General features: G+C 41.6%; 1 protein-coding gene across 3 annotated transcripts in view; it reads right to left on the bottom strand.

The window, feature by feature from the left end:
- The window catches only part of SUZ12 (SUZ12 polycomb repressive complex 2 subunit), a 31,003-nt gene extending 11,606 nt beyond the window's left edge, over positions 1-19,397 (bottom strand). Inside the window, exons 1-10 of one of the 3 annotated variants that reach the window (XM_081898611.1) lie at positions 18,871-19,397; positions 17,180-17,226; positions 17,031-17,095; positions 9,326-9,394; positions 7,426-7,475; positions 6,171-6,256; positions 5,311-5,542; positions 4,439-4,541; positions 2,865-2,970; positions 1,999-2,146 (exon numbers count right to left, since the gene is read on the bottom strand). In XM_081898611.1, the coding sequence (XP_081754737.1) occupies positions 1,999-2,146; positions 2,865-2,970; positions 4,439-4,541; positions 5,311-5,542; positions 6,171-6,256; positions 7,426-7,475; positions 9,326-9,394; positions 17,031-17,095; positions 17,180-17,226; positions 18,871-19,222 (1,258 nt within the window). In that variant the 5' untranslated portion in view covers positions 19,223-19,397. Of the gene's footprint in view, positions 1-1,998; positions 2,177-2,864; positions 2,971-4,438; positions 4,542-5,310; positions 5,543-6,170; positions 6,257-7,425; positions 7,476-9,325; positions 9,395-17,030; positions 17,096-17,179; positions 17,227-18,870 lie in introns of all 3 variants that reach the window. The other 2 variants (XM_081898610.1, XM_081898612.1) reach the window with 2 other exon arrangements.
- Between the last annotated feature and the right edge of the window lie 5,373 nt (positions 19,398-24,770).

Below are 24,770 nucleotides of genomic sequence, written 5' to 3'. Positions count from 1 at the left end.
CCTAAGATTCAAAAGAATCTGAATCAACCAGTTCTAAGAATACTTTTCCCAGCGTTCCTTGAAACTACTGACACAATTAAAATAGTAAGATTTTTACAGTTTGAATCTCAACTCCTGATTCATTACAAGAAGTCTTTACAGCAGGTTTTAACAGACTGCAAAGAAGGAAAAAGATTGTCAAGAGAATGTTTGAAACCAAAGGGAACAAAGCTTCAATGTTTTAAAAAGCTGTACCTATCAAGAGTATTTTCCTTTTAAAAAATAGGCTTGTGTTCATCAAGATATATCTGACCAATTTAAGAAAATAAACACTTTGCGAATAACTATTTTCCACACAATACAGACACCTGCATTCCAAAACACGCTAGCATTTGGAATATCCCAGTTTTATCACCAAGAGCAGAGGGTGAGCATGGAGGGGAAATTCACAAAACCATATTCCACAAACCAAAATAAGCCCAATTCACCCTAAACATCTTTTGTATTTATTTATCAGAAATCTTCGTTTCTTCTATCACATATGAACTGCTATAGATGAAAATGGAAACTCTTACAAAATTAATCAACCTAGATAGAAATAAAAGCAACCACAAACAAGCTGCAGTTTTAAGTGAAGGGCTCATTAGGGAGTGGAGCTCCACTTATGGATGGAGGGGATTGCTTCCGTCTGACTTTTGGCAATTCCCCTCTTCCTTCTCATATTCTCCTCTCCAGCCCCACCCAAGATATACTGTGCGTTTATAAGCTTCACAAAAACAGGTAACAAGAGCATTCGCCAACAACTTTTTATCTATTCCATACTGAACATACCCAACTCATGTAAACATTAAAAAACAGCATAGAAATAAAAATGTAAGCAGGAAAAAAGCTATTAACACAATAGACTTAAAACAACATAAGTTGAAGCCACAGTCGGCAGCAGAAAACAGACCAGAAAATAAGGAAACTGCAATAATGGGCAACGACGTTATATAAAGAAGGGACCGACTGGAGTTCCCTAGGCTTAGAAATTCCTAAGAGGTTACCATGATGGGGAAAAGAAAACTCTTACAGATCACACCAACGAAAAGGGATGGGGTACATGCAGAATTTCAGTTGCTGATCTCACAGTGTGATGAGGCAAGTACAGAAGCAGGTGTTCCCAAAGGTATGCAGGATGCAAACGTTAAGGGCTTTAAAGGTCAACATGATCATACTGAATTGGGTTCAGGAACAAATCCAGAACAGTGCAGTTGGACCAGCACCCGACTGATAGACTCTCTCTCGGGCAGCCAGCTAGGAAGCAAACAAGCACATCCTGAGCTCTGACACAACAGGATCAAATTCCCACAGATTTCCAAACAGAGATTTCCACCAGATAAAGACATTTAAGCATTGTAGACGTTAATCCTACCCAACTTTACACAAATCCCCATAAACATATATATTTCTCTTGATTCTAGACTAGTAATAAAGGTAAAGGGACCCCTGACCATTAGGTCCAGTTGTGGCTGACTCTGGGGTTGCAGCGCTCATCTCACTTTATTGGCCGAGGAAGCCGGCGTACAGCTTCCAGGTCATGTGGCCAGCATGACTAAGCCACTTCTGGCGAACCAGAGCAGCGCACGGAAACACCGTTTACCTTCCTGCCGGAGCGGTACCTATTTATCTACTTGCACTGGTGTGCTTTTGAACTGCCAGGTTGGCAGGAGCAGGGACCGAGCAACGGGAGCTCACCCCGTCACGGGGATTCGAACCGCCGACCTTCTGATCGGCAGGTCCTAGGCTCTGTGGTTTAACCCACAGCGCCAACTGCGTCCCTAGACTAGTAATAGAATCACAAAATTGTAGAGTTGGAATGGACTCCCAAGGATCATCTGGTCGAACCCCCTAGAATGTAGGAATCAAATTGAAGCGTACATACAAAACACATTAGAACAGTTTTCAGAACTAGGCAACAAAAGAAAACAAAATCCAATGTATGCAAGCAGCACTATCTGTATGTCAACACTTCCTTACCTATAGTCTGTGTAGGTTTCACAGAGCTGGGCTTGTTTTCTTGAGGGAAGCTCTCCGAATTCCGTGTTGAAAGCGGCTTCGCGGTAGGAGTTGTCGGTTTGTCATTTGCCTCTCCTGACCATCGTAGGGTAAACTGAAGTGTGGGTCCCTGAGAAAATGTTTCAAATGGAGGTAACCTCTGAAACAAAAATATATTGCTTTGAGAGATTTTCAAAGGAGCTTCAAATTGGGACCGTTACAGATGCCACCGCCAGCTACTGACATCAGGCACCTTTTCAGCGCTTGCAAAAAACAGCAAGCGTACCCAGACGTACAGATGTTTTATGCATTTAATCTGTTTTTAGCTTACTGTTGATTTCATGTTTATTTTTAAAGTACCAGTTTTTAACTGTTTTTACTGATAAATTTAATGACTTGTGGGGTGTTTGTTTTTTGTTTGTTTTTGCTTTGAGGTTTTATTACAATTATGCAGTACAGTGGTACCTTGGTTTGCATACGTCTTGGTTTGCATACGTCTTGGATTACTAACACATCAAAACTGGAAGTGCGTATTTGCAACCTTTTTTTTGGATTACAACCCATTTTCTTACGAACAATTTTTTGGGGGGAGGCCTCACTGGTGAAAGCGTGCCTTGGGGTACAACCTGCTTTGGTTTACAAACAGATCTCCGCAACGGATTATGGTTGTAAACCAAGGTACCACTGTAAATAATTTTTGTTAATTCAATAGTCTATTTCGCTTCAAGGCTTCGGTCCTACAGCTTTCAAGAAGCATCACTATTTTCAAGGTCCTTGAGTTTTTTGAAGCTCCTCACTTTATATACACTTTTCAAGAAGACTTTTTGGCAAATGCCAATGGCACAAACCTTCCCATCCAGTATTGTCTCCCATGTTGCTCTTTTCTTGCTGACTGGGCACTCTTCCATTTCTTGCATGGCTACTTCATATTCCCCATCAAGAAGCTGCAGTCGTCTGTTGCGCAAAATATATGCAAAGAGAAATTAATTTCATTAGCTGGTATTCAATAACAAGTCGTGTCAATTTGCATGAATCCATCATCCACATCACGGCTGGGCTGCACGCACACTAGGGCTTTTAAAAGTTCCCCTTCCTGTTGCAGTTCCATGTCACACACCTACCCCAAAGCACACCTGAGAAAGGGCTTCTGTGAATCCCAGCCAGTTCTCTAAATAGTCCAACGTACATGACAACCGAACACAAATATTCCTAAATCTATTTATTCCACCCCCCTCCTGGAAAATTAGCAGCATGACAATAAAGTGTATAGTTTCATTAGAACAGCAGCTGCACTTGTTCACCCAATGGAATGTATTACTTAAGTAGCAAATACCTAGTTAAACCCACCACAGGAAGCCCTTAAAAACTATGATGAATTCTAGACATCAAGTTCCAATATAATCCATGAAAGGAGAGTACAAAGACAGTGAAAGGCACCTACTTATAGTTTAGCCAGGAACTTAAAGCTGCAAGTTTGTAACTTTTGTTTGCATGTGAAAAATGTATCCTAGAGTTTAATCAGTATCCTAGAGTTTAATCACAATAGCACAGCCCACTTGAAGGATGAAAGCTCTACCCTTTTCCATAATATTTTAAGCATTCCACCAGATGGTCATATGTTTTAAAACAAACACAGACGTCAGAAATGTGTGGGGTTTATTGATTGACACTATTTTGATACTATTATGTACACATGAGCAGCTTGCATTTTAAATAGAGATGGGGCAGTAGGCATGTTTCAGGCAATTCTTTCTACTATGCCACTTCTAAAAATGTGAATGCTGGGGGTGTGGAGAGAGAGAAAAACTGGGGAGAGGAATAAAATCTTCAGAACAATATATTTATTCCCCCTAAATGATTTCTAAAAAACTATGTGAGAGGAAGACTGTTATGTACTGGAGGAAACAGTTTCTGGAATACTTAATATTCTTCTTTGTTTTACTATAATGCCAGTGGTTTCTTTTATTTATTTTTTGCTTGTTCCTCATAAACTGGTGCAAATAAAAAATGTGGTGGCTTCTTATAGTAGCTCATTTGTAGCAAAAAATTGAAAAAGGAAATTTGCTCATTTGTTTGAATGAATTGTGTTTTTAATATACCGAACATGATAATTTTATGGCTAACCAATTCATACACAATACATTTTATGCTTCTAAATTGATGGTTGACTTGTAAAGGCGGTTTAAAAGTAAATCTTGCATTTTTTTCATTTCCCCCAAAATTTCTGATTTCCTCCTGTTGCTTCAAAATTTCACATCTCTAGCCATGACAAAGAATTTCTCAATGCCGTTTTGGGAAACATGAATCTCTAAAACTAGGATTTATTTTACAGAAGACATTTAAAAGATTAAAATGAAATTCACGCAGAAAAGGGCAAATCCAATACATGCCCTAGGAGAAGTCTCTTTTTAAAAAGTATTACCTGTTTTTATCAAATACAGTCATTTGTGCTACAAAAGTCTTCTCCCCATCTTCACGGTTGGAAGAATTGCGTTTTCTTCTAGCTGGAAGCTCCTCGTTAACATCTGCATTTAAGCACACTAAATATTATACTTGTAAGGAATAAATATACACAGATTTTCTGGCATAGCTGTTCAGTAAGAGTCACTGAATTAGATTCAATGAGGGTTTATTTTAACGATTGTTTCAAATTTTAGACCCCCTGGTAAATGTTATATTATTTGTTCTTTGTTCAACCCCGATAAATATTATATTATTAGAATAAGGCTCAGTTAAGAATCTTCCAAGGACATCGAAAAATCAAGTTCGACTCTAGCATGAAAAAATGAATATAGAAACCCCAAAGTTAGTATTCTTGCAAGGAGTGCAGGCTTCTTGAAATCTTACACACACATTTCAGCTGTAGTGGTGGTTGTGCAATCGTGTATGCCAGTGTGACGTCCAAACAGTTCCCATGTCGATCCTTAACCTTTTAATGGGAAATTATTTACACCAGTTCCTGATGGGTGTATTTATCTATGGAATGAATAGGCATAGATGTGCTCTTCCTCTGTGCCACCCACTTCATCACCAGCAGAGCTTGTCTGCAGTACGTGGGGGAATTTCCATGGACACATCTACAGTCAAGGCAGTGGATCTGAAACCTCCAGGGTTGTCAGGAACACTTTGTCTCATCCTAAAACCACTCACCCAGAAAAACTGTTGAGTATAGGATTGGAAGTATAAAGCAATTAACGCCCACACATTCAAAAGCCTGCTTAATATTTTTCTTTTAAGCAGCTAGCTGATTTCCCCCGATTAAATGAGTAAGTTCTGGATATACTTCATGCTTACCAATGTTTTCATTAGTTTCACCATTTATCATCCCATTAAATTCTCTTCTTCCTGGACGCGTTACTCTGAATAATAATGAGTAAGACTTCACCATATGGCTGTTACTGGGTTCAAATTCGTTGCTGGAAACTGCTAGTGATGGAAAGCTGCCTGGTTTCATTTGGTTGAGGTCTGGATTCAAGGGCACCTGCTTTTTACCAGTAGGTACTTGCCTTACTGGACAACTAACATCCTGTAGACATAGAACATATTTAATACTTTTCAGTATCTGGATAAAGTGAAAATGAAATGCCTGTGAAGTTTAATGAAGACCCATTGGGGGGATGGGAAACAGTTTATAAATGATGAACATGTATTGTAAAACTCCCTCTTCTATAGATTATTGTGTAGTCTAAATCTAGGATATGACACATATGAAGTTAACAAATCTGCTTAAAGTGAGAGAGAAGACAGCAAGTAATCTCTTTCAACATTTACTGTTCATTATTTTATTAGAGCAACAAAGCACAAGATTCTGTGAACCCATATTCTTTGGGGGAATTTTAAAAGCAGGGAATACAGACAAAATATTAAAATCAACTGGAAAATGATTATTACTTTTTTCTTTATGACTTGTAGTAATACTTAAATGATTGATTTCCCACCAGGGAAAATGTGGGCTATAATTAATAAATAATAATAGCAGCAGCATTTTGGAGATCTTACAGTATTGAATTTAAGTGTGGACTGTTGTATTATATTATATTTAAACGCCTTTGCAGAGTCTCATTAATAAAGAAAATGGTTTATATATATTTTTAGGAAACTCGACTGTTAAAAGCTGCTTTCTCCTGCTATTGCTAAACCATGCCTAAACTTACCTTTCGTTTCTTGTGGCAAACTTTTATAAGCAGTACTTCCAGAGTTACAGAACTTTGTTCATTTTCTGAGTTTTGCAATGGCTTATCTAAAAAGAGCCCAAGGGGGAAAATGTTTTAAACTTCTGAAAGAGAGGTTCTACCCCAGTGCAACCCAGATACATATCTGCCAGTCTAGGTGCTGTCTTTTTTTTGCTTTAATGTGTCACTGGCCCTTTAAACTATATAGAGAACCTTAAGCACAGGCCCTGTAGCACTGTACTGCATTACCCAATTTGTGTTCAGGGCGGGGAGGAGGAGGAGAGATCAAGGGGAGAGTTGAATGGAGAAGTGCACGTTAACTCTTGGCTATTATCACTGGAGCCACTGCTGAAGCCCAGGGTTAATAGCCACAAGATGGGGCAAATGACAGGGCCCACTGAGACTGATACTGGATCCCTGGTGTCCCCCTCTTCTTTTTCAAGCTGCTGCTAGGCTGGCAGTGCTCAGCCCAGCACTATAAAGTGCTGTGTCAGGTGAGGATGAACCCACTACCAGGTCCAGAGTAATTCCAGGGAAATGAAGATTACATGAAGCTGCTTCTTCTATTCTATCAAAGCACAGGGCCTTACTGCTGCCAGCTCACCACCTTCCTAGTAACTTTTTTTTTTTAAAAAAAGCAATTTCATTAGCTATTGGTTAGCTAATGAGAATAAATCCCATAGGACAGAGCAAGGGCTCCAACAGGGCACTGGGACCACGTCCCCTGAAAGCTGATTCCAACCCTGCAACAGCTATTCATTTTGGGGAGCAAGCAAACAGCAATTTGCAGAAAAAGAGGACTGTTGCCATTTTCATGGACATGTAGAGCTCAACACTTTCTGAGAATTTAACACCATTCAACCAAGAGGCCAGTCTTTAATGTTGTCTGCCTGCACATGTCTCAATAAAATTACATGGGTTACAGCACTAAAATTTAAATGCATCTTGATTCTAGCTTAGATCATTTCTACTGTTATTTTTAAGTGATCTTGGTTGTTTCTCCATGATAACTTATCATCCCAAAATGTTAAGTGTACTATAAAATGATATACCATTCAGCTTAGTCATAATGAAATGATTTTATAAGGACACATTTTGCGGTCTACAAGCAAACCACAATAAATGCTATTTTACCCAGTGAAAATGCAGAGGTCTATGAACCTCAGTTACACACCAAAACATTCCTTTATCATCAGTAAACGACATTGAAAGAAAAAGTGTATGATGAAATACATACCATTTTTATGGAAGAAACCAGTAAAGGTGAGTTGTAGATGAGCAGACAAGCTAAAATAAGGAAACAAATATTGTTTCACTCTTCAGACATTCTAGGCACATTTAAGAAATGTGAGAGAAGACGACAACAAGTAATCTTTTTTAACATTTATTTTCTTAATCTAACCTGGCCTCGTTCATGCAATAATTGCACCCAAATTATGTTACAACAATGCACTTCACACGTGGCTGCTTTTTTAGACAGTTTAGGAATTTCTAGAAGTATCTGGCTGGCCAATGCAGGATGTTAATCAGATGGGTCCTTCTCATGTTCTTATGGAAACATGAAACATGCCTCCCTTTAGCAACATCATGGGACAAAGCATTGGCCCAGGAATTTCCTGAAGGGACTATACCTGAGGGTCAAATCAGTGTTTTTCACTCATATTTTGGATCATATCACAACTAGATGATTGTGCACGTGGAATGAGTTCAAATGCTTCCCTTCCTTTATTAATTGTATCTGTTTTTCCTTTATTTTTATTGTGTGCCCTCTTAGGAGTTTTATGCTTAAGCAGCCTATGATTTTTTTCTTACAATAAATAATTGATAATAGGGTCACCGATTCATTAACAAGTTCAAAATAGCTTTCTTTGTTTTGTATTCAATTCAGGTTTTTAAACAGGGTAATTTTAAAAAATCAAATAGTTCAAGGTGGCCAACAAAATTAACATTAAATTAAGATATGAATGATAACACATAATTAAAAACTGTACAGCAACAAAAAACAAACAAAAACAAAAAACACCTTAAGGATGGTCAACCAAGTGCACTAAAATAACTAACAAACCAAGGTTTTCCCTAAAGTGGTAGGTTTTCACATTGCAGTGGAAGACATGTCAGGTAAAGAGTGAGGTACATGTGTCTGGGAGGAAATTCCCAAGTCTGACCAAGGCCACTAAAAAGACCATCACTCTGGTCCCAGGAGCACAAAGGTTCTCCTGTTAATTATCTTAATACTTGAGCAGACTCATAATGGAGAAGATGGTCCATCAAGAATCCTGGTCCCATACCATATAAGACTTCACATGTCTTAACCAGCACTTTGAATTGGGCCCAGAAACCAACTGGAGGCCAATTCAGCTGTTCCAACAATGATGGAATTTACCCCTGGTATTCATCTCTAGTTAATATCCTAGCCATCACAGTTTTATTTTTCTGAACACTCTTCAAAGGCTGCCCCATGAAGTAGTTCAAGCATGATGTGATCACCCGAGCTGGGCAAAAGCATATTCCACCACAGCTTGTCACCTGGTCACCCAGGGTCAAGGCTGGGTCCAGAATTACTCCCAAAATATGAAGCTGCAATTTCAAGAAGATACTTCCCCATCTATCAACTGATATGTTGACAATTGGGAGTCATAGAAATAATTAAATAATGACGATCAATAAACTTATTCCTATCTACAACATAGCACAGGCATTTTATGAAGGTTTTCTGGCAAGGTTTCGGCATATTCACGAACACAAATGCAACAACAACAAGCAATCTGCAGCAACAGATGGAAAGGTGTGTTTCCGCACATGCACTACAGAATAAACCGTGATTCAACTACATAATGGAAATCAATGAAATTTCAAAAACAAATTACTAGAGCTGGTTTGCACGTTTTGCCACTTTTCAGGAAGTGACTGTATGTTTTATTTCATCCACACTGTAGCGCAAGTTTACCAGAGAACAAACAGACACCACACACAACAACTCTGGTAAAATTAGTTCACATGTATTTTATTATGGGAGGAGCAGAATTTCATTATACTTCCAGTCATATTTCAGTATGACTTCTACTGACATAGAAAATACATAATCCCATTTGAAACACTGTTACTGAAATATTCTCGGTAGATAAAATGAATGTTACCTTTGCAAGTCGTGTTCTCCCTGTTTTTTCTCTACTTTCGTCAGCATCCCGTCTACTCTGAATGTTTTCCTGTAATAAAAGTTGTGTTTTTTTTCAAATTTCACTGATCTCCATTATGTTGTTAAGTTTTGCTTCATAAAGATTTGTTCCAATAGCTTTTTTTTTAGGACCCGGAAGGGAGTCGGGTGCACCAAGTTGTGAAATACTTCACAATATGACACAGAAAGCTAGTGTTTAGCCGCATGATGTTAATCCCTAAATATTTTGTCTTTCAATCATGGCTATTTTCAAAACGTTTCAATGTTTACGCTCAGCTCAAGAACACTTACAGAAGTAAAATGTACTATCACTTAAGAATCACCACAGGCATAAATAGACAAAGGTACAGTGGTGCCCCGCAAGACGAAAGCCTCGCAAGACGGAAAACCCGCTAGACGAAAGGGTTTTCCCTTTTGGAGGCGCTTCGCAAAACAAATTTCCCTATGGGCTTGCTTCGCAAGACGAAAAAGTCTTGCGAGTTCCTCCGGGTTTTTTCCCCTTTCCCCCCCTTTTCTAAGCCGCTTATCAGCTGATCGCTAAAAGCCGCTAAACCGCTAATAGCGCTAAGCTGTATCAGAAACTGAATTCTAGAGTTACAGAACTAGAATTCAGAAAAGCTGTTTTTGCTTTGTGGGAGCTCAGCTGAACACTAGCGACATTCCTTGTACTAAAAACATTCAGGTCTGGCAGTGTGCCAGTGTCTTCATATGACAGCCCTTTACTGAATATTGGGGTATAGTACAAGGAGGACTTAGGCCAGTCATCAGCAAGTGGTTGCTAGATGCATTTCTCTAAGAAGGTAAGTGAAAAAGGTTACACAATAGTTTAGATCAGCCTGTCAAACTGAAAATAATTCACAATTGAGAAAAGCTGGTTTCTTATCAAATAGATCTTGAAATCCTATACTTGACTGCACGCATCAAGCTTTAATACTTTTATTTCTCAAGTTGTAAAAGAATGAGAAATTAAATAAGTATATATAATTGGAAGATACTTCCCTTTCCAATTCTAAGGACAAAAAAATATATATATGAGAGAATGTTCATACAACATCCATGTTAGGCTACAGTTAACCTACTTTTAAAAACAACGATAGGAAATTTCAAATAAAGTCTAAGTACATCTGTAAGGCAAAGAACAAAAGTAAAAAAAGAAAAAGGAATAGTGCAAGTTCCTTAAAGGCTTAAGCAATGCTATTTTCATTGCTTTGTAAATAATTTACTCAAACGGAAACATGAATATATATTTATACAAGACAATCCACGCCAAACTCACTCAGCCGCCTTATATTCAGAAAGCTAGTAACTGTGGTTGTAGCATTTTATACTTGCTTTTACTACTCTGAAGAATAAAAAGTGAACATTTTGACGTCTCTGCAGCTTAGGGCTTAAAATATATAGTTTAGTCTCTGCCCATGCATAACTGCTGAGGTTTTTAGTTGTTCTTAGCACTTGAAGGCTTATGTGTGGAACCGTTGTTAAATATTTGTTTATATTGGAAGTATGTTTCTGAAGCTAGACGGATGGGGCCATGTTACTGGATATGTGTAAGACAAGAAGGTGTATGGGATAGGGAAGAACACGCCAGGTAATCGGAAGCTGAGATATCACACAAGTGTCTCTCCTGATCCATCCTCCAGTCCTGGGAACTGAGGTAGCCTCGCTAGCAATCCACCAAGTCTTTGAATGTTGTGGGTGAATATAGGGTCAGTTAATAAAGAAACAAAGTTCATCCACGATTTGATTCTGGGTGAGAAAATAGACATGTTGCATACTACGAGTATCTGTTTGGAGGAAGGAAGCATAAATCCCCTATCTCTGCCCACCAGGCTGATTGATGCAACAATCTCCTGAATCAGATGAGCATGCGTGTGCCCCTAGGATTCAATACCCTTTTCCAAGGAGCCTTATCCAACACTCTGCTAGCTTCCATTGTGTGTCCTTACAACTGGATTTATAAAGACAGGATACTAAATTTATAGAATTTGTACCCTGTTCTTCAGCCAAAAAGGCTTTCAGAGCTGCTTACACGAGCAAAACAAAACAGTCCCTACCCGCAGGCTTACAATCTAAACACACACACACACACACACACACACACGGAGGGAAGATGGAGGAAGTGACACCAAGGGTTATCTAGTACAAAGCCCTGCTATGCGGGAATCTCAGCTAAAGCATCCTTGACAGATAGCCACCCAACCTGTGCTTTAGAACATCTAAGGAAGAAGCATCTGCCACCTTCCAAGGGGATCAGTTCCGTTGACAGCTCTTACTGTCGGAAAGCTCTTCCTGATGTTTACTCATAAATTCCTTTCTTGAATCCATTGGTTCAGGTCCCAAGCCTGCTCCGCCTTCTATGTGACAGCCCTTTCAATATCTCCTCTGTCTCCTCTTTTCCAGGCGAAACATCTCCAACTTCCTCAACCACTTCTCATAAGGCTTTGTTTCCAGACACTTGATAATCTTGACTGTCCTACTCTGCATGCATTCCAGCTTGTCCTTCTCAAAGTGGACACAAGTGTGGCTGACCAAGGCAGAATAGCGCAGTACTATTACTTCTTCATCTGGACGCTATATTTCTGTTGATGCAACCTAAATTAGCACTGACTTTTTTTTGCTGTTGCACCACACTGTTGACTCTTTTGGTCTATTATGATCCCAATATCCTTTTCATATACAGTGGTACCTTGGGTTAAGAACTTAATTTGTTCTGGAGGTCCGTTCTTAACCTGAAGCACCACTTTAGCTAATGGGGCCTGCCGCCACCGCACAATTTTTGTTCTCATTCTGAAGCAAAGTTCTTAACCCAAGGTCCTATTTCTGGGTTAGCGGAGTCTATAACCTGAAGCGTCTGTAACCTGAGGTACCACTGTATACCACTGGCAATCCAGCTGTCCCAAATTTTATATTTGTGCAGCTGGTTCTTCCTGCCTAAGTATAGAACCTTGCATTTCTCTCTACTGAAATTAATTTGGTTAATTTTGGCCCAGTTCTCCAATCTGTTAAGGTCATTTTGAATCCCCATTCTGTCTTCAGTGGCATTAGCTACCCCTCCCAGTTTGCTCTCATCTGCAATTTTGATTAACATCCCCTCAATTCCATCATCCAAATCATTTATAAAGATGTTGAACAACAAAGGGTTCAGGACAGAACCCTGTGGCACCCTACTTGTCACTTTTCCCCAGGATGACAAGGAACCATTCATGGACACTCTTTGGGTTTGGTCAGTCAAATTCACCTAAAAGTTACTTTGTCCAGTCTACATTTTACCAGCTTCTGCACAGGAATATTATGAAGGACTTTTTCAAAAGCCTTACTGAAATCAAGATACACTACATCCACAGCACTCCCCTAATCCACTAAGCTGGTAACTATAAAAAAAAGAAAAATGAGATTCATCTGGCATGACTTGTTTTTGAGAAACCTATGATGGGTTTCAGTAATCACAGCATGACAGTTTAATTATCTGTTTTAGGACCTTTCCAGGCACTGCTGTCAAGCTCACCAGTCGGTAGTTACCTGGGTATTCTCCCCCCCTTTTTAAGATGGGGACAATATTTGCCCACCTCCAATCTACAGGGACTTCACCTGTTCTCCAAGAATTCTCAAAGATTATAGACAGAGGTTCTGAGATTACATCCAAAAGCTCCTCCAGTAAGATCACTGTTCTTTCCCTCTCCTACAATTTTTACACAATCTATCTTCCATGCTCAAAATCTTAGATATCATCAAAAGTGTACACATCATTTATTTTGAGCAGGTTGTACCCCTCAGATTCTACATTCCAGCCATGAGTCTCATCTCACCAAGTTTCAGCAATGCTTATTGGGTCATATTTGTCATCCTAGAAGAGCTCAAGTTCTTCTTGCTTGCTTCTTTGTGCATTCGGGTAGAGACAACTAAAACCACCAGTCATTCCTCCACACATTGCTGCCCCGTCCTCCGCCACCACACATCTTCTCTGGGGAGCGGCAGAAATCATTCTGTACACTGTCCACTACTACCTCAATGTATTCCAAAGCCTGCAGTTGTTGTTCTTGCTCCTCAGGCTGAGAATCAGTATCTGAGGTGAGGACATGAAATTGATTTTGTAGCTCCAGAGACACAGCATGGCTCCTGACAGTCCTGGTTTTCTGCCTAAAGTTGCTGTAGCTTCCCTTCCAGCAAGGCAACTAGCTTGTACTCACTACAGGTGCAGTTTTGCATTCTCAGGCAGGAAGACAAACATGGCACTGGTGTTGCAGGTCACTGAAGCAGCTCCCTTGCTGTCAATGTCTCTTGGTCCTACATGCACCATGAGACAGCCCTGCAGGCTTCCCCCTCAAACCTCCCTCATAAACACCCTTGTTTACAAGTCCCTCCAATGCTCCAAACACATTCCTTCCTCCCTGGAACTTGACTTTGACTCTCTTGACTTTGTGGAATTTAAATATCGTTCCCCGCGAGGTCATTTGTTCATGTCCCCTAAAGCACCTTTGTCTTGGTTGGATCCAGCTTAAAGCACAGAACTCTCGACTTTGTGGAATTTAAGTATCATTCCCTGCGGGTCATTTGTTCGTGGCGAAGGGAAATGTGATACGTTTTGTTAATAGGAGAGTGGGTGTGTACAACTCTGCTAAGTAACCCTTTTCTCGCTAGAATCTATATGGGATCTCCTGCTTTGTGCTGCCCTTTGCAAATATAAGAGCCCTGATGGATCAGACGCAAGGCCTATTGTCATGTTTCTTACAATGTCCAACCAGATGCCTGTGAGAAGTCCTGCAGTTTGCTCTAAAGCACCTTTTCAGACCTCCCCATGCCTTATACTTTTCATTTTGCACAATCTAAGAATGTGGACAAGATTCTTGAAACTGAAAGACCCAGCATGATCTTTGTTCATCATGGCTTGTAAATGCAGCCAGAACAGGGTTTGGGTTGCAGAGGTCATTTGACAGCACTTATGTAATTGTGAAGACACCCTTGAAGGTATCCTTGCACTTCTCTCCAATATGAATGAGTTTTGTCCAGTTTCTAATCTGCATTTTTGATTAAGATACCTGACCATGTTGTGGTGAACCAGCTCCAGCCTTTGATTTTTGGAGTCCTAAACAGTGAGGCGAGGAAACACTGGCTCCTGCATGAATCTGTCCAGAAAGTCTGTTATGGGTCTCCTCTAGATTCCATAATGGGAGGCCCTCTTCCGTGTTCCCCTGCTATCTGAAGAATGGTGAGCAAGCACAAGAGTGGGCCTTCTCACCTGTGGCATCCATATTGTGAAATAGCTCTTTTACAGAGGTATGGTTTGGCCCCCATAATACATCCTGTCCTTTGGCGGGTGGTAAAGACAATTTTATTTCAGCAAGCATTCTCCTAATTTGGTCTCTCTGTTTAAACTGATGGCTTTTACAGTTTAATTCTTTGTACTTTGTTATTTGTAGCTGTGAGCTGCCTTGAGAGTACACTTCAGGAAAAGACAGAATAAAAATGTATTCAACAACATTGTTGTTTTTGCTTCTCGCAGAACACAGTTGACATGACCATCATTCACCTACAATTCAGATGACCTTATTTTGCAATTCTCATGGCTGTGCTTGCACATTAATATTCTTATGAATATTACACATAGTTACTAGCCCTTAACACATTTTAATAGTCATTTATATCACACTGTCATTTATACCAGACTGTTGGAAACAACCAACAGATCTCATTTACAAACGCTTCACTGCCTGGCCTCTTGGAGGCAGTTCTTTCTTACCAAATGTTTACCAGTCAACTAACTATATGCAAACATGAATTAAAGATTAAAGCTAAGAATCTAGGCCTTTTCAGAGTGAAATGTGGCATTTACCAATGCTGTCTACCAATTAGCAGCAGTAGAGAGAAACATGCACAATGGCAGCTTTTGCATATCACAGTAAGCTATGACTTACTATGCACAAGAGAATAGCAGCTATTTTGCTACTTCCCTCTTGGGATGGGAGAAAACAAACCCATGACCCCCAATTTAGTGTTACAACCCAATTAGGAACCAGTTTATTTTGCTCAAGCTATAACTGGTATGCCAAGAAGAAACATTGGCTTATCGGTATGGTTTTCTTTAAAGAGCAAAGCAAACCAAACCAAACCATGATCACTTGTTTGGACTGCTAAGCCAGTGATCACAATTTGGTTCCTCCCAATGTGGCTGAGGAGTAAAGCAAGCACAATTCATTTGAACATGGCAATCCATGGTTTATGGTTTACCATGATGTGCAAACACAGCCAATTTCATCTTTCTCCATCACACTGCAGAAATATATACTAAGTATAGATGTTGCAGTCAAAAAATATTCCTTGGCTATCTGCAGTAGCAGAAAAAGCAGGCTCCCATACTGTCGCTAAATGTAAGATATTTCTGGAAAGAAAACAAATTTAGTTTGAGGAATTCTATGAGTCCTTAAATAGCCATACTCTTTCAATACCCCAACTACATTGAAACAAAGACATATCAAAAAAATACACCTTTATGTAGCTGATGCTCCCTATCATCCGGTAGCAGCACTGACCATTACAAGTTATTTGACAAAACGTCCCAGACTCAGAACATGATCAAGACTTCATCCCTCTGTTTGCACTAACACCCTACAGCACACAAACCTAACTCCTAAATCTCCAAGTATAGATTACCCTAGATGTCCACTGACCTATACTCCACTACAGTCTTCTGACTAATTAGACCTATTTTTACATTATTTAAATCTGTTGGTTCTTGCTTTATTTTAAATGGCTTTGGAGAACAATTCATGTTAATGGGCAACAGCAATGCTATATGCCTAAGAATTAATTCTCATTGTAGTTCCCTTTTCCGTGGCAAGCATACCCCATTCCTTCAGTGTACATTTTATCGCTCTGTTTTTTTCCATCCTCTGACGTATCTTATGCGTATCTTGTTGACTCAAACAATGTTTTGCACCGCTAATTCCATTCAAGTGGAGTTACAAATTTAATCTTTATAGGTTATCTGAGATAAAAACATTACGTTGCAAGCACTCAAAGCTAAAGGCAGTTTTAATTATTTTGAAGTGTATTAGTATTTCAAGGCTCCTGATTGCTAAACCCACTGCAGAAGCTCAAAAATGAAGTTAGTTTGGATTACCATTTTTCTTTACTTTCCCACAGCCATTGTCTAAAATTATTTTTTACTGAGAGGCTGAGTTTAAAGAAAATATAAAGTATTACCCACATTGACCTGAAGCATAGCATTGTGAATTAAGATGGAAGTACCACAAGCAGTAACAGCTAAATAGCAAGCACAATACAATGTTAACACTCCCAATTACTTATGTAGTATATACATTTTTTCTGCAATGTAATTTCATCTTTGATAGCAAACAGTTGATATTTTTCATTGCTATGCATCAGCAAATTGAATCTCTGAAAAACTACCACTTGCAAGCTCACATTGCAAACCAAACCACATGAAAATTTAAGACAAATACAAGGCTTCATTGCATATGTGCATGTTATGTGGTCATTAAGTTCATTTCCAAGTGAAGTTTGCAAAAAGAATTTAGGTCCCAATTTTGGAGAAAGTTATCATTCATACTATACATAGGCAGTACCCTACTATTATCATCATCTCAGTTGCTAAAGAGGGGAGGACGCTAACATATTAAATAGCAAACATTTTTAATATGTGAAGTTACCTTTTGATATTTGTTCGAGAGTTTCTGTGGGACATATACGTGAGAGTTCTGTGCAAGAATATTGGCTGCAACAGAAAATGAAAAAAGTCAATTCAACATTGCCATGAGTGGATCAAAAAAATTAAAATAAAGGATTAACAGTTACTCACAGCTATGAGATTGCGGGTGCGTAGAAATCTATATATTTGTGTTGGTTCTGTGAGAGAAAATAAAGCAGTCTTTTACAAAGCAGATAATTTGACACTTTACTAGCTTTTCCCTGCAACACATTAAATTTTTGAATACACAACATTATCCATTCATACCAAACATGTGTAGTACATAAATACCTAGACTGTAATGAAGAAAGTGGGCACTTTCAAGCAGCAACCTAGTCACTATCAGCTACAACCAAGTGACCACTACTGTGACCACTACCCATCTACTACAGGGAAATATGGCAGTATATATTTGAAAATAAACACCCGCAACATACAGCAGTAGATCCAATAAGATAGATTAAAAATACTTTCGTGGAATGGAGTATTTCTAGAAGCTAATTTTGCATCCCTGACACTTGAATAACCAACAGCAGCATTATGCCCTTGGATATAATACACTCCATCTTGCTAGCAAAGTCTTGACTAGTTGGCTTCTATGAAACACAAAGTTCACAAAGGAGGAGGAATATTCAGATGCTTAACCAGAGTTATGCCTGTCAGCGTACAACCCTTCAACATTTCTGAAAATATAGAACTTAAGTGGAAGAAAACATCTCAAATACTTAACACACTAATTCCTTCCTAATCCAACTTTAAAATCTTACTCTATAAAGTGTACAGATTTATCATTCACAATTTCATTTTACAAGAATCAGAAGATGTGCTTTAAGTGATCTAAGAACAACTGCTGCCCCCCCCAATGTTTTTGTTAAGCTGCTGTCTTGTTAGATGAAAGTTCTAGGGGCTGAACCTTTTCACTTTAAAAACTAGTTGTTGCAATGTTTAAAAAGGGGTGGCAGTTAAAACCTTTTTCTATAAATAAGGCAATTTTGCAAGGCTACCAAATAATCGGCCACTTTCTTCAGACTAATTCCTGATCACAAGTTTCCTTCTCGAGTTCTCCACTCCTCCTTGACCAGCATTATCCATACCTTCAGCCTTCACCACACAATTCAAAATAACAAGTCTGCCATTTTTGCCCCAAATAGAATAACCAACCTTTTTAAGGTTCAAAACCAGAGACCAGTTCCCTAACCCTCCATACCTCCCCCCCTTGACTTTCCTTACAGTTCATGAAACCTCAGCTTCGAAAATGATCTTTTGTGGGGCAAGGAGTCCTTCAATCGCTTAGGAAGACCAGCTTCCCAATGAGCTCTCAAGGGGTCGGGAGGGAGGGAGAGATGATGAAGACACTCGTAACAACATAGGATCAACTTACAACGCCCCCCGCGGCTCTCCCGAGCCCCGAAAGGTAATCCTACCGAGAGGCGCAATCTGACTACTCCTTAAAATCCTTCGAGGTGGAGCGTGTGTGGCACGGCCTCATTAATGTAACAATTAGGCAGGGCGCGGGTTTCCCCCCACGGGCAGCCCTGGGGGCTGACAACCCTGCCAGAGGAGCAACAGCATTGCTTGCAGAGCACCCCTCCCCAACCGAAAGAAGGGGGGGAACCACCTCCCGCCGAAGGACCCGCGCGCGCCAGGGGGGAAAGGAAGGCAGCCCCGCCGCCCCACAATAAACGGCCGATGCTGCTCCCTCTCCTCCGCCCATCACGCCTCGACTCGGGCGGGAGGGGGGAGGGAGGGGAACGGTTGTTATTTTCGGACCCCCCTCCCTCCTCCCCCCCCACGAAGCTCACTCTCGAAGGCCTGCAGAAAGAGCTCGTGGTCGGCCTGGATCTGCTCCATCTTCGGCTTCTTCACCGGCGGGAGGGCCGCAGCCGAGGAGGCCGCTGCCGACGACGCCGAGGAGCCGCAGCCGCTGCCGCCCCCCGAGTAGCCGCTGCCCAGGCCTCCCACGGCGCCGCCGGACTTGCCGCCCGGCGCGGCGGCCGAGGTCGAGCCACCGCCGAACCCGCCGCCACTGCCGCCGCCGCCGCCCGCGCCTCCGCCCGTGGCGGTGGCCGCGACGGCGCCTCCCCCTCCGCTAGGAGCAGCCGAGCTGGGCCCCGCGCCGCCGCCTCCTCCGCCGCCGTGCTTCTGAGGAGCCATGGTGGGAGGGGGGGAGAGGGCCCTTTCCGACGGGGCCGGGTCGCGTGGCGGGAGACGCGGGGAGCGGCGGCCCGCGAGGGCCAGGAGGCGCGGCGCGGCGGGGGAAGTGGGCAGCGCTTCGACTCCGCCAATTCGCCCCGCCGCCGATCGGTTCCCCTCAAGCGCCCTCTCTGCTCCAGCCAAACCCGACGGCGGCGCCGCCAGCCGCTCCCGCCCCCTCCGCCGAGCGCCCATTGGCCCGCGCCCTGGCGCCGCGCCGCTCCATTGGCCGGCCCAGAGCCCGCCCAGAAGTGACGGCAGAATGATTCCGCGAGAGTTTGGTTGGACCGCGCGCTTCGCCGCTGGGAGCTCGCTTCCCCCCCTCCCCCTCCTGCTTCCTTTGAACTGAATTCGCGGGAAAGCGGAGCTGCTCCTTCCTCCCCCCCCACCCGCACGCTTTCGCCGCTGCGGTGCATGACGGGAGAGGACGTGGGCTTTAGGGAACTTCTTTTAACCGACGGCTCACGTCGAGGCTCGAGGGGGCTCCGAGGCGCGCGCCTGCGTTCCGTGGAACGCGCTCCCACTGGAGCCAGAATTGGAGCGCGCGGAAACAGGAGTGGGAAGGGGGTGGGGCGCGCAGTCGCGCGATAGTGAGGCTACGTCCACACGTGCCGCGCAAAGTAAGGTATCGGCTGCCATCTTTGTCTGTTTCCCTCCTGCAGCACCAGGTGCTCTCTACAACTCCCATTAGCCCAGTGGGGAGAAACTGCCCCCCACTAAATAAAGTAAATAAATGACAATTTGCATCGTAGATAACTACACCCCCACCCAAATAAAATCTTGGCTATGCCCATGGCCGCAACCAAGCATATGGGGAGATGGTCATGGTCCTCTTGTTTTATACCCCTTTGCCTGGGGTGGGCGGACACAGGTGGCTTTGTGGGTTAAACCCACACTGTTGGTGCTGACCTTTAAAGTCCTAAACGGCGTCAGTCCTGTATACCTGAAGGAGTGTCTCCACCCCCATCATTCAGCCAGGACACAGATCCAACGCCGAGGGCCTTCTGCCGGATCCGTCATTGTGAGAAGTGAAGTTACAGGGAACCAGGCAGAGGGCCTTCTTGGTAGTGGCGCCTGCCGTGTGGAATGCCCTCCCTTCAGATGTGAAGGAAATAAGCAGCTATCTTCTCTTTAAAAGACATCTGAAGGCAGCCCTGTTTAGGGAAGTTTTTAATATTTAATGCTGTATTGTTTTTAACACCCCGCGACGGGGTGAGCTCCCGTTGCTCAGTCCCTGCTCCTGCCAACCTAGCAGTTCGAAAGCACGTCAAAGGGCAAGTAGATAAATAGGTATCACTTGGGCAGGAAGATAAACGGCGTTTCCGTGTGCTGTTCTGGTTCGCCAGAAGCGCCTTAGTCATGCTGGCCACATGACCTGGAAGCTGTACACCAGCTCCCTCAGCCAATAAAGCGAGATGAGCGCTGCCACCCCAGAGTCGGTCACGACTGGACCTAATGGTCAGGGGTCCCTTTACCTTTACCTGGGGTGGGAAGCCTAGGTTCAAATGGCAGGAACTACAGTACAGTATGTGTTTTTGTTAAGGGAAAGGGTGAGGGAGCCTAATATTTTACTACTTATCTGCTAGGCTGACTCCTAGTGTCTGCCTCTCCCAGGTTGGCAGCTACTTCTGACACAATGTCCTTGATATTGTTGAGTGAGAACTTGCACAGGTTTTAAAGGTGAAAGGTATTCAGTTGTTCACAAACCACAGAGTGAGGCCTTCTTGAGGAGAGGTGATTCAGGTGCACTAGCTGACAGAGGAGGTGAGAACTGTTGCTAAGGCCATTTGCTTCCTTAACGATGGTCCACAGGGGAGGGGGGAGCTCTTCAGTGAATCACAATCTGCAGACCACCCCACCACCCCCGCTTGCTTGCTTTTTTAAAGAGAGCTGCTAGCATTTGTAGAACCTAAAACACGATGTACATATTCTAATAATCCTTTTCCTTTTTAGAAATTGGGCTGCTTCCCTTTTTGGTGTTTTATTCCTTCAGACACCTATGGTTAAATGCCGTATTTTCTTTACCTAGGTATTTTGTTAAAATGCAAACTCTTAACTCTTGTTTTGCTTTACGATGGAGCTGCTAATTTGATTGTTACTTACTGGATTTTTTTTTAATATGTTTTGCCGTTTTTGTATATTGCTTTTTTTGTATCATCTTACTGTTATTTTGTTTCACTGTTCCCCACTTGAGGATTGAAATGTTCAGTGAAGAGGATTTATCAGTAATATCCATAACGGCAAAAAGTGTTTCTCTTTTCAACATCTTTGAAAGGTAACCCAGAAGGCAATTTAAAGAATAAAATTCCAGAATTACTACTGTGTGATTACCCTTGTAGCTTTGATATGCCACCTTTCCACAGCGAACTGAGCTAACAACAGACATCCATTCTTCAGAATTCAAAACATGGTGGGAAGAGAAACTAGTTTTGTAAAGTTTAATAAATTCAAATAATACAATATCAACAATTCAACAAACAATTCATTACTGCAAGATAATCAACCCAGGCTTTATATGTAAGCACAAATAAAAATAAAAATTAATGGGCAAGCAATAAACACAGTTCAGCATGGAAGAGGACTCTTCTCAGCATGCTTGATGCTTCAAGGTTGATTCCCTCAGCTCTCCATGGGAGAAGGGTGAAAGCAGCAAGAGGGCAATGATGGTAAATTTTATTTGCCAGCTTACCCCAAACAGCAGCATTTATAAAGTATATAATAAACAATGTGGTGGTTCTGGTAATCTCTTGGAAGTTTGTTTTTTAAAGTATCAAGTACTGTGTAGCAGCAACCTACTTTGCCTTGCAGGACCTTGACATATGGAGTCCCCCGTCCAACTTTAGTACTTAAAGGTTCTAGGTAGTTTCTAGGATGAAACCCCACTTCTTGGTGTTCTCCAGATATTTTGGAAGAAACATCTGTTTTACTCCAAACATGCAAACCACTTTCCATCATGAGACATTTTCAAATTCTACCTCTAAACTCATTAAAAACTGGGTTTTCCCCAATTCCTGAGTCCAAATAATTATTATCTATCTTCTCCTTTGAAAAGGCAAAACTATAGAAGATCTTCTTCTTTGGTGATCATGCATAGCCGAGTAAGATTGTCTTCCATGAACACTGTCTTAACAGTGAGTCTGTCTGTAAGTGACTGTGGAGGCCAATTCTGGATCCACACATCCTTACACAGTGGGGACATAGGTTTTGGGGTGGGAGACTGCAGTGCTAGGGAGTATGAGTAGCCTATACATAAATCTAGCGCTGGCGGGAGTTGATCATGGTGAGGGTTTGCCAAACGTGCCTCCTTCTTGGCATGCTTCTCCCTTTTGTCCCAAGTTTGAGTGTCTTCAAAGTCCACTTTGATAAAGGCTGTTCTCCAGTTGCAGCGCTCGCAGGCCAGTGTTTCCCAGCTGTCAGTGTTTATACTACATTTTTTTGAGATTTGCCTTGAGAGAGTCCTTAAACCTCTTTTGTTGATCACCAGCATTACACTTTCCATTACCTGCTACTGAATCATGATTCTGAATCTAAACTTTTTATGAGTCATAATTGCCTACTGTTCATATTCAGAACAAAATTAACTGCTTTTAGTTAGCTCTGAATTTGAACATCTGTAGGCAGGACATTTTCCGTAAGTGATAGGGTTGGCATTACCCTTAAATATTACTGAAATACAGCTCACATTGTGAACCATAGGTAGCTTATCTACTGGCTGCAGGAGCTACAAGGAAATCTGCTGAGGTTTATATCCAGTTTGAGCCCATTAATATTAGCTATAGGAACATCTGAATACCAGCAGGTGAATCTCCAGAGAGGCATATTATGCTTGACCAGACATTACATGTGGAATAGTGATGCTTTTAAAGAGGGATAGAAGCCTTTCATTTTGGGGGGTGGGGGAGGCATACAGAGTGGTAGCAGAGCTATTTCCAAGTGCTTATTTCAGAATACTGGGTCACTATTCTCTCAGTGGAGGGAATTGCTCAGATTTTGTTTCCTTAAACAATTTAAAATGTGATACATACCTTTCCATAAATTACATTTAAATGGGTTAAGCGGATTATCCTTACACTGATAAACCCCGATCATTTTTTTTTTTTTTTTGGTCAATGCCCCATGTTTTGATGGGAGCTAGCAGCATTCGTTTGGGTGACTTAAAATAACTTTTACCATGAGAAGGGAGAGGAATGTATGGTACTTGATATATGTGCTCAAGGGAAAATTGCTCTTAAGCAAATAAAAGATTAAAAGATTGCAGCAGCAACAGAGCATGAGGGACAGTAATGGGCCTCCCTCTGATTATCCTGTTGTAGCATTTCTGAGACAGTCTCTCCCCTACTCTTAAAAATGTGTAATAGATCCCTTTTGCCTAATTTTCCGTGATCCGTTCAGATGATAAGCTTACAAAAAGGGCATGTGGGAAGCATTTAAAGTGTATTTTCCATGGGGGAAAGAACAAAGGACATGTCAGGTTGCATTTTGATTTGCATTCCAAATCTACTGTGCACTGTTCTCCTGGGTCTGGTCTTTGCTTGCCTGCCATGCGCTGCATTTGTTACTTTGGTTTGAATACTTCTGACAGTCCATAATGTTAATTGTTCTAAGGATCACTTTGTTAGACTGTGAATTAGAAATGAGGTCTATTTTGGTGATTTTCCCCACCCCAGAAACAGAATATTCTTTTCAGTTATGGGTTATACTTAGACTGGCAATTTAACATCACACTCCAGCATTTTAAATATATTTGTTGTTGTTTCCTCAATGTTTGTGTTTCTAGCAAAGAGACTTCAGGCACTCCCGAAATATAAAAGCTTTGGAATTCCATTGTCCTGCTGTACTGCGTTCTTTTTGTTCTGCTTTGAGCCTAACAGCTATAGGTCATGCAGAATGGTTTCAGCTTTGTCTGTGTGCTCGTATCAGTGGCAATATTGTAAGGCTGCATACACCCTAACCCGTTTGTAGCGCAAAAATAAAGTTTTTCTAAATCTGTAATCATTCGTGCTCAACCACAACGTAATCTAGATTGATTCTAGATCCTGCCACCCGCAAGAGTGGGCGTGGTTACTTGAAACATGTTTGAAAGCTTTCCCCTTGATCAAGTTATCCATGTGTTTTCCTCTCTGCACATGCCCCAAATTAATTAAGAAGTGATTATTGCATGTGCCCCACTGACAACACCAGTGGGCAGGTATGGATACATACACCACCCCCATTGACAGGACTGCCTACATCTGTTTTCAAATGGACATGTAATTGTATCATGCACAATCAATCCTCAACAAGCTTTTATTTCTGGAATAAAACCAGTTTCTCAATAAGAGCTTTTCAAGGGCAAAAATCAATGCAATAGATCTAGAGTGTGTGAACTACTGTACATAAGAAAAAAAAATACTTGGTCCTCCTTGATTCTAAAATAAAATGTTGTGTGTACACTGACTCTGACAATGGCCAGTTAGCCAGCTTTGCTTTATATTGTGGCTCTTATGTGGACAGCATCTGGATAACTTTT

Source organism: Podarcis melisellensis, assembly GCF_964234715.1.
Source record: "Podarcis melisellensis genome assembly, chromosome: 2".
NCBI classification, from domain to species: Eukaryota; Metazoa; Chordata; class Lepidosauria; order Squamata; family Lacertidae; genus Podarcis; species Podarcis melisellensis.
The sequence above is the reverse complement of the archived record's forward strand: the minus strand, read 5'-3'. Positions and strand labels throughout refer to the sequence as shown.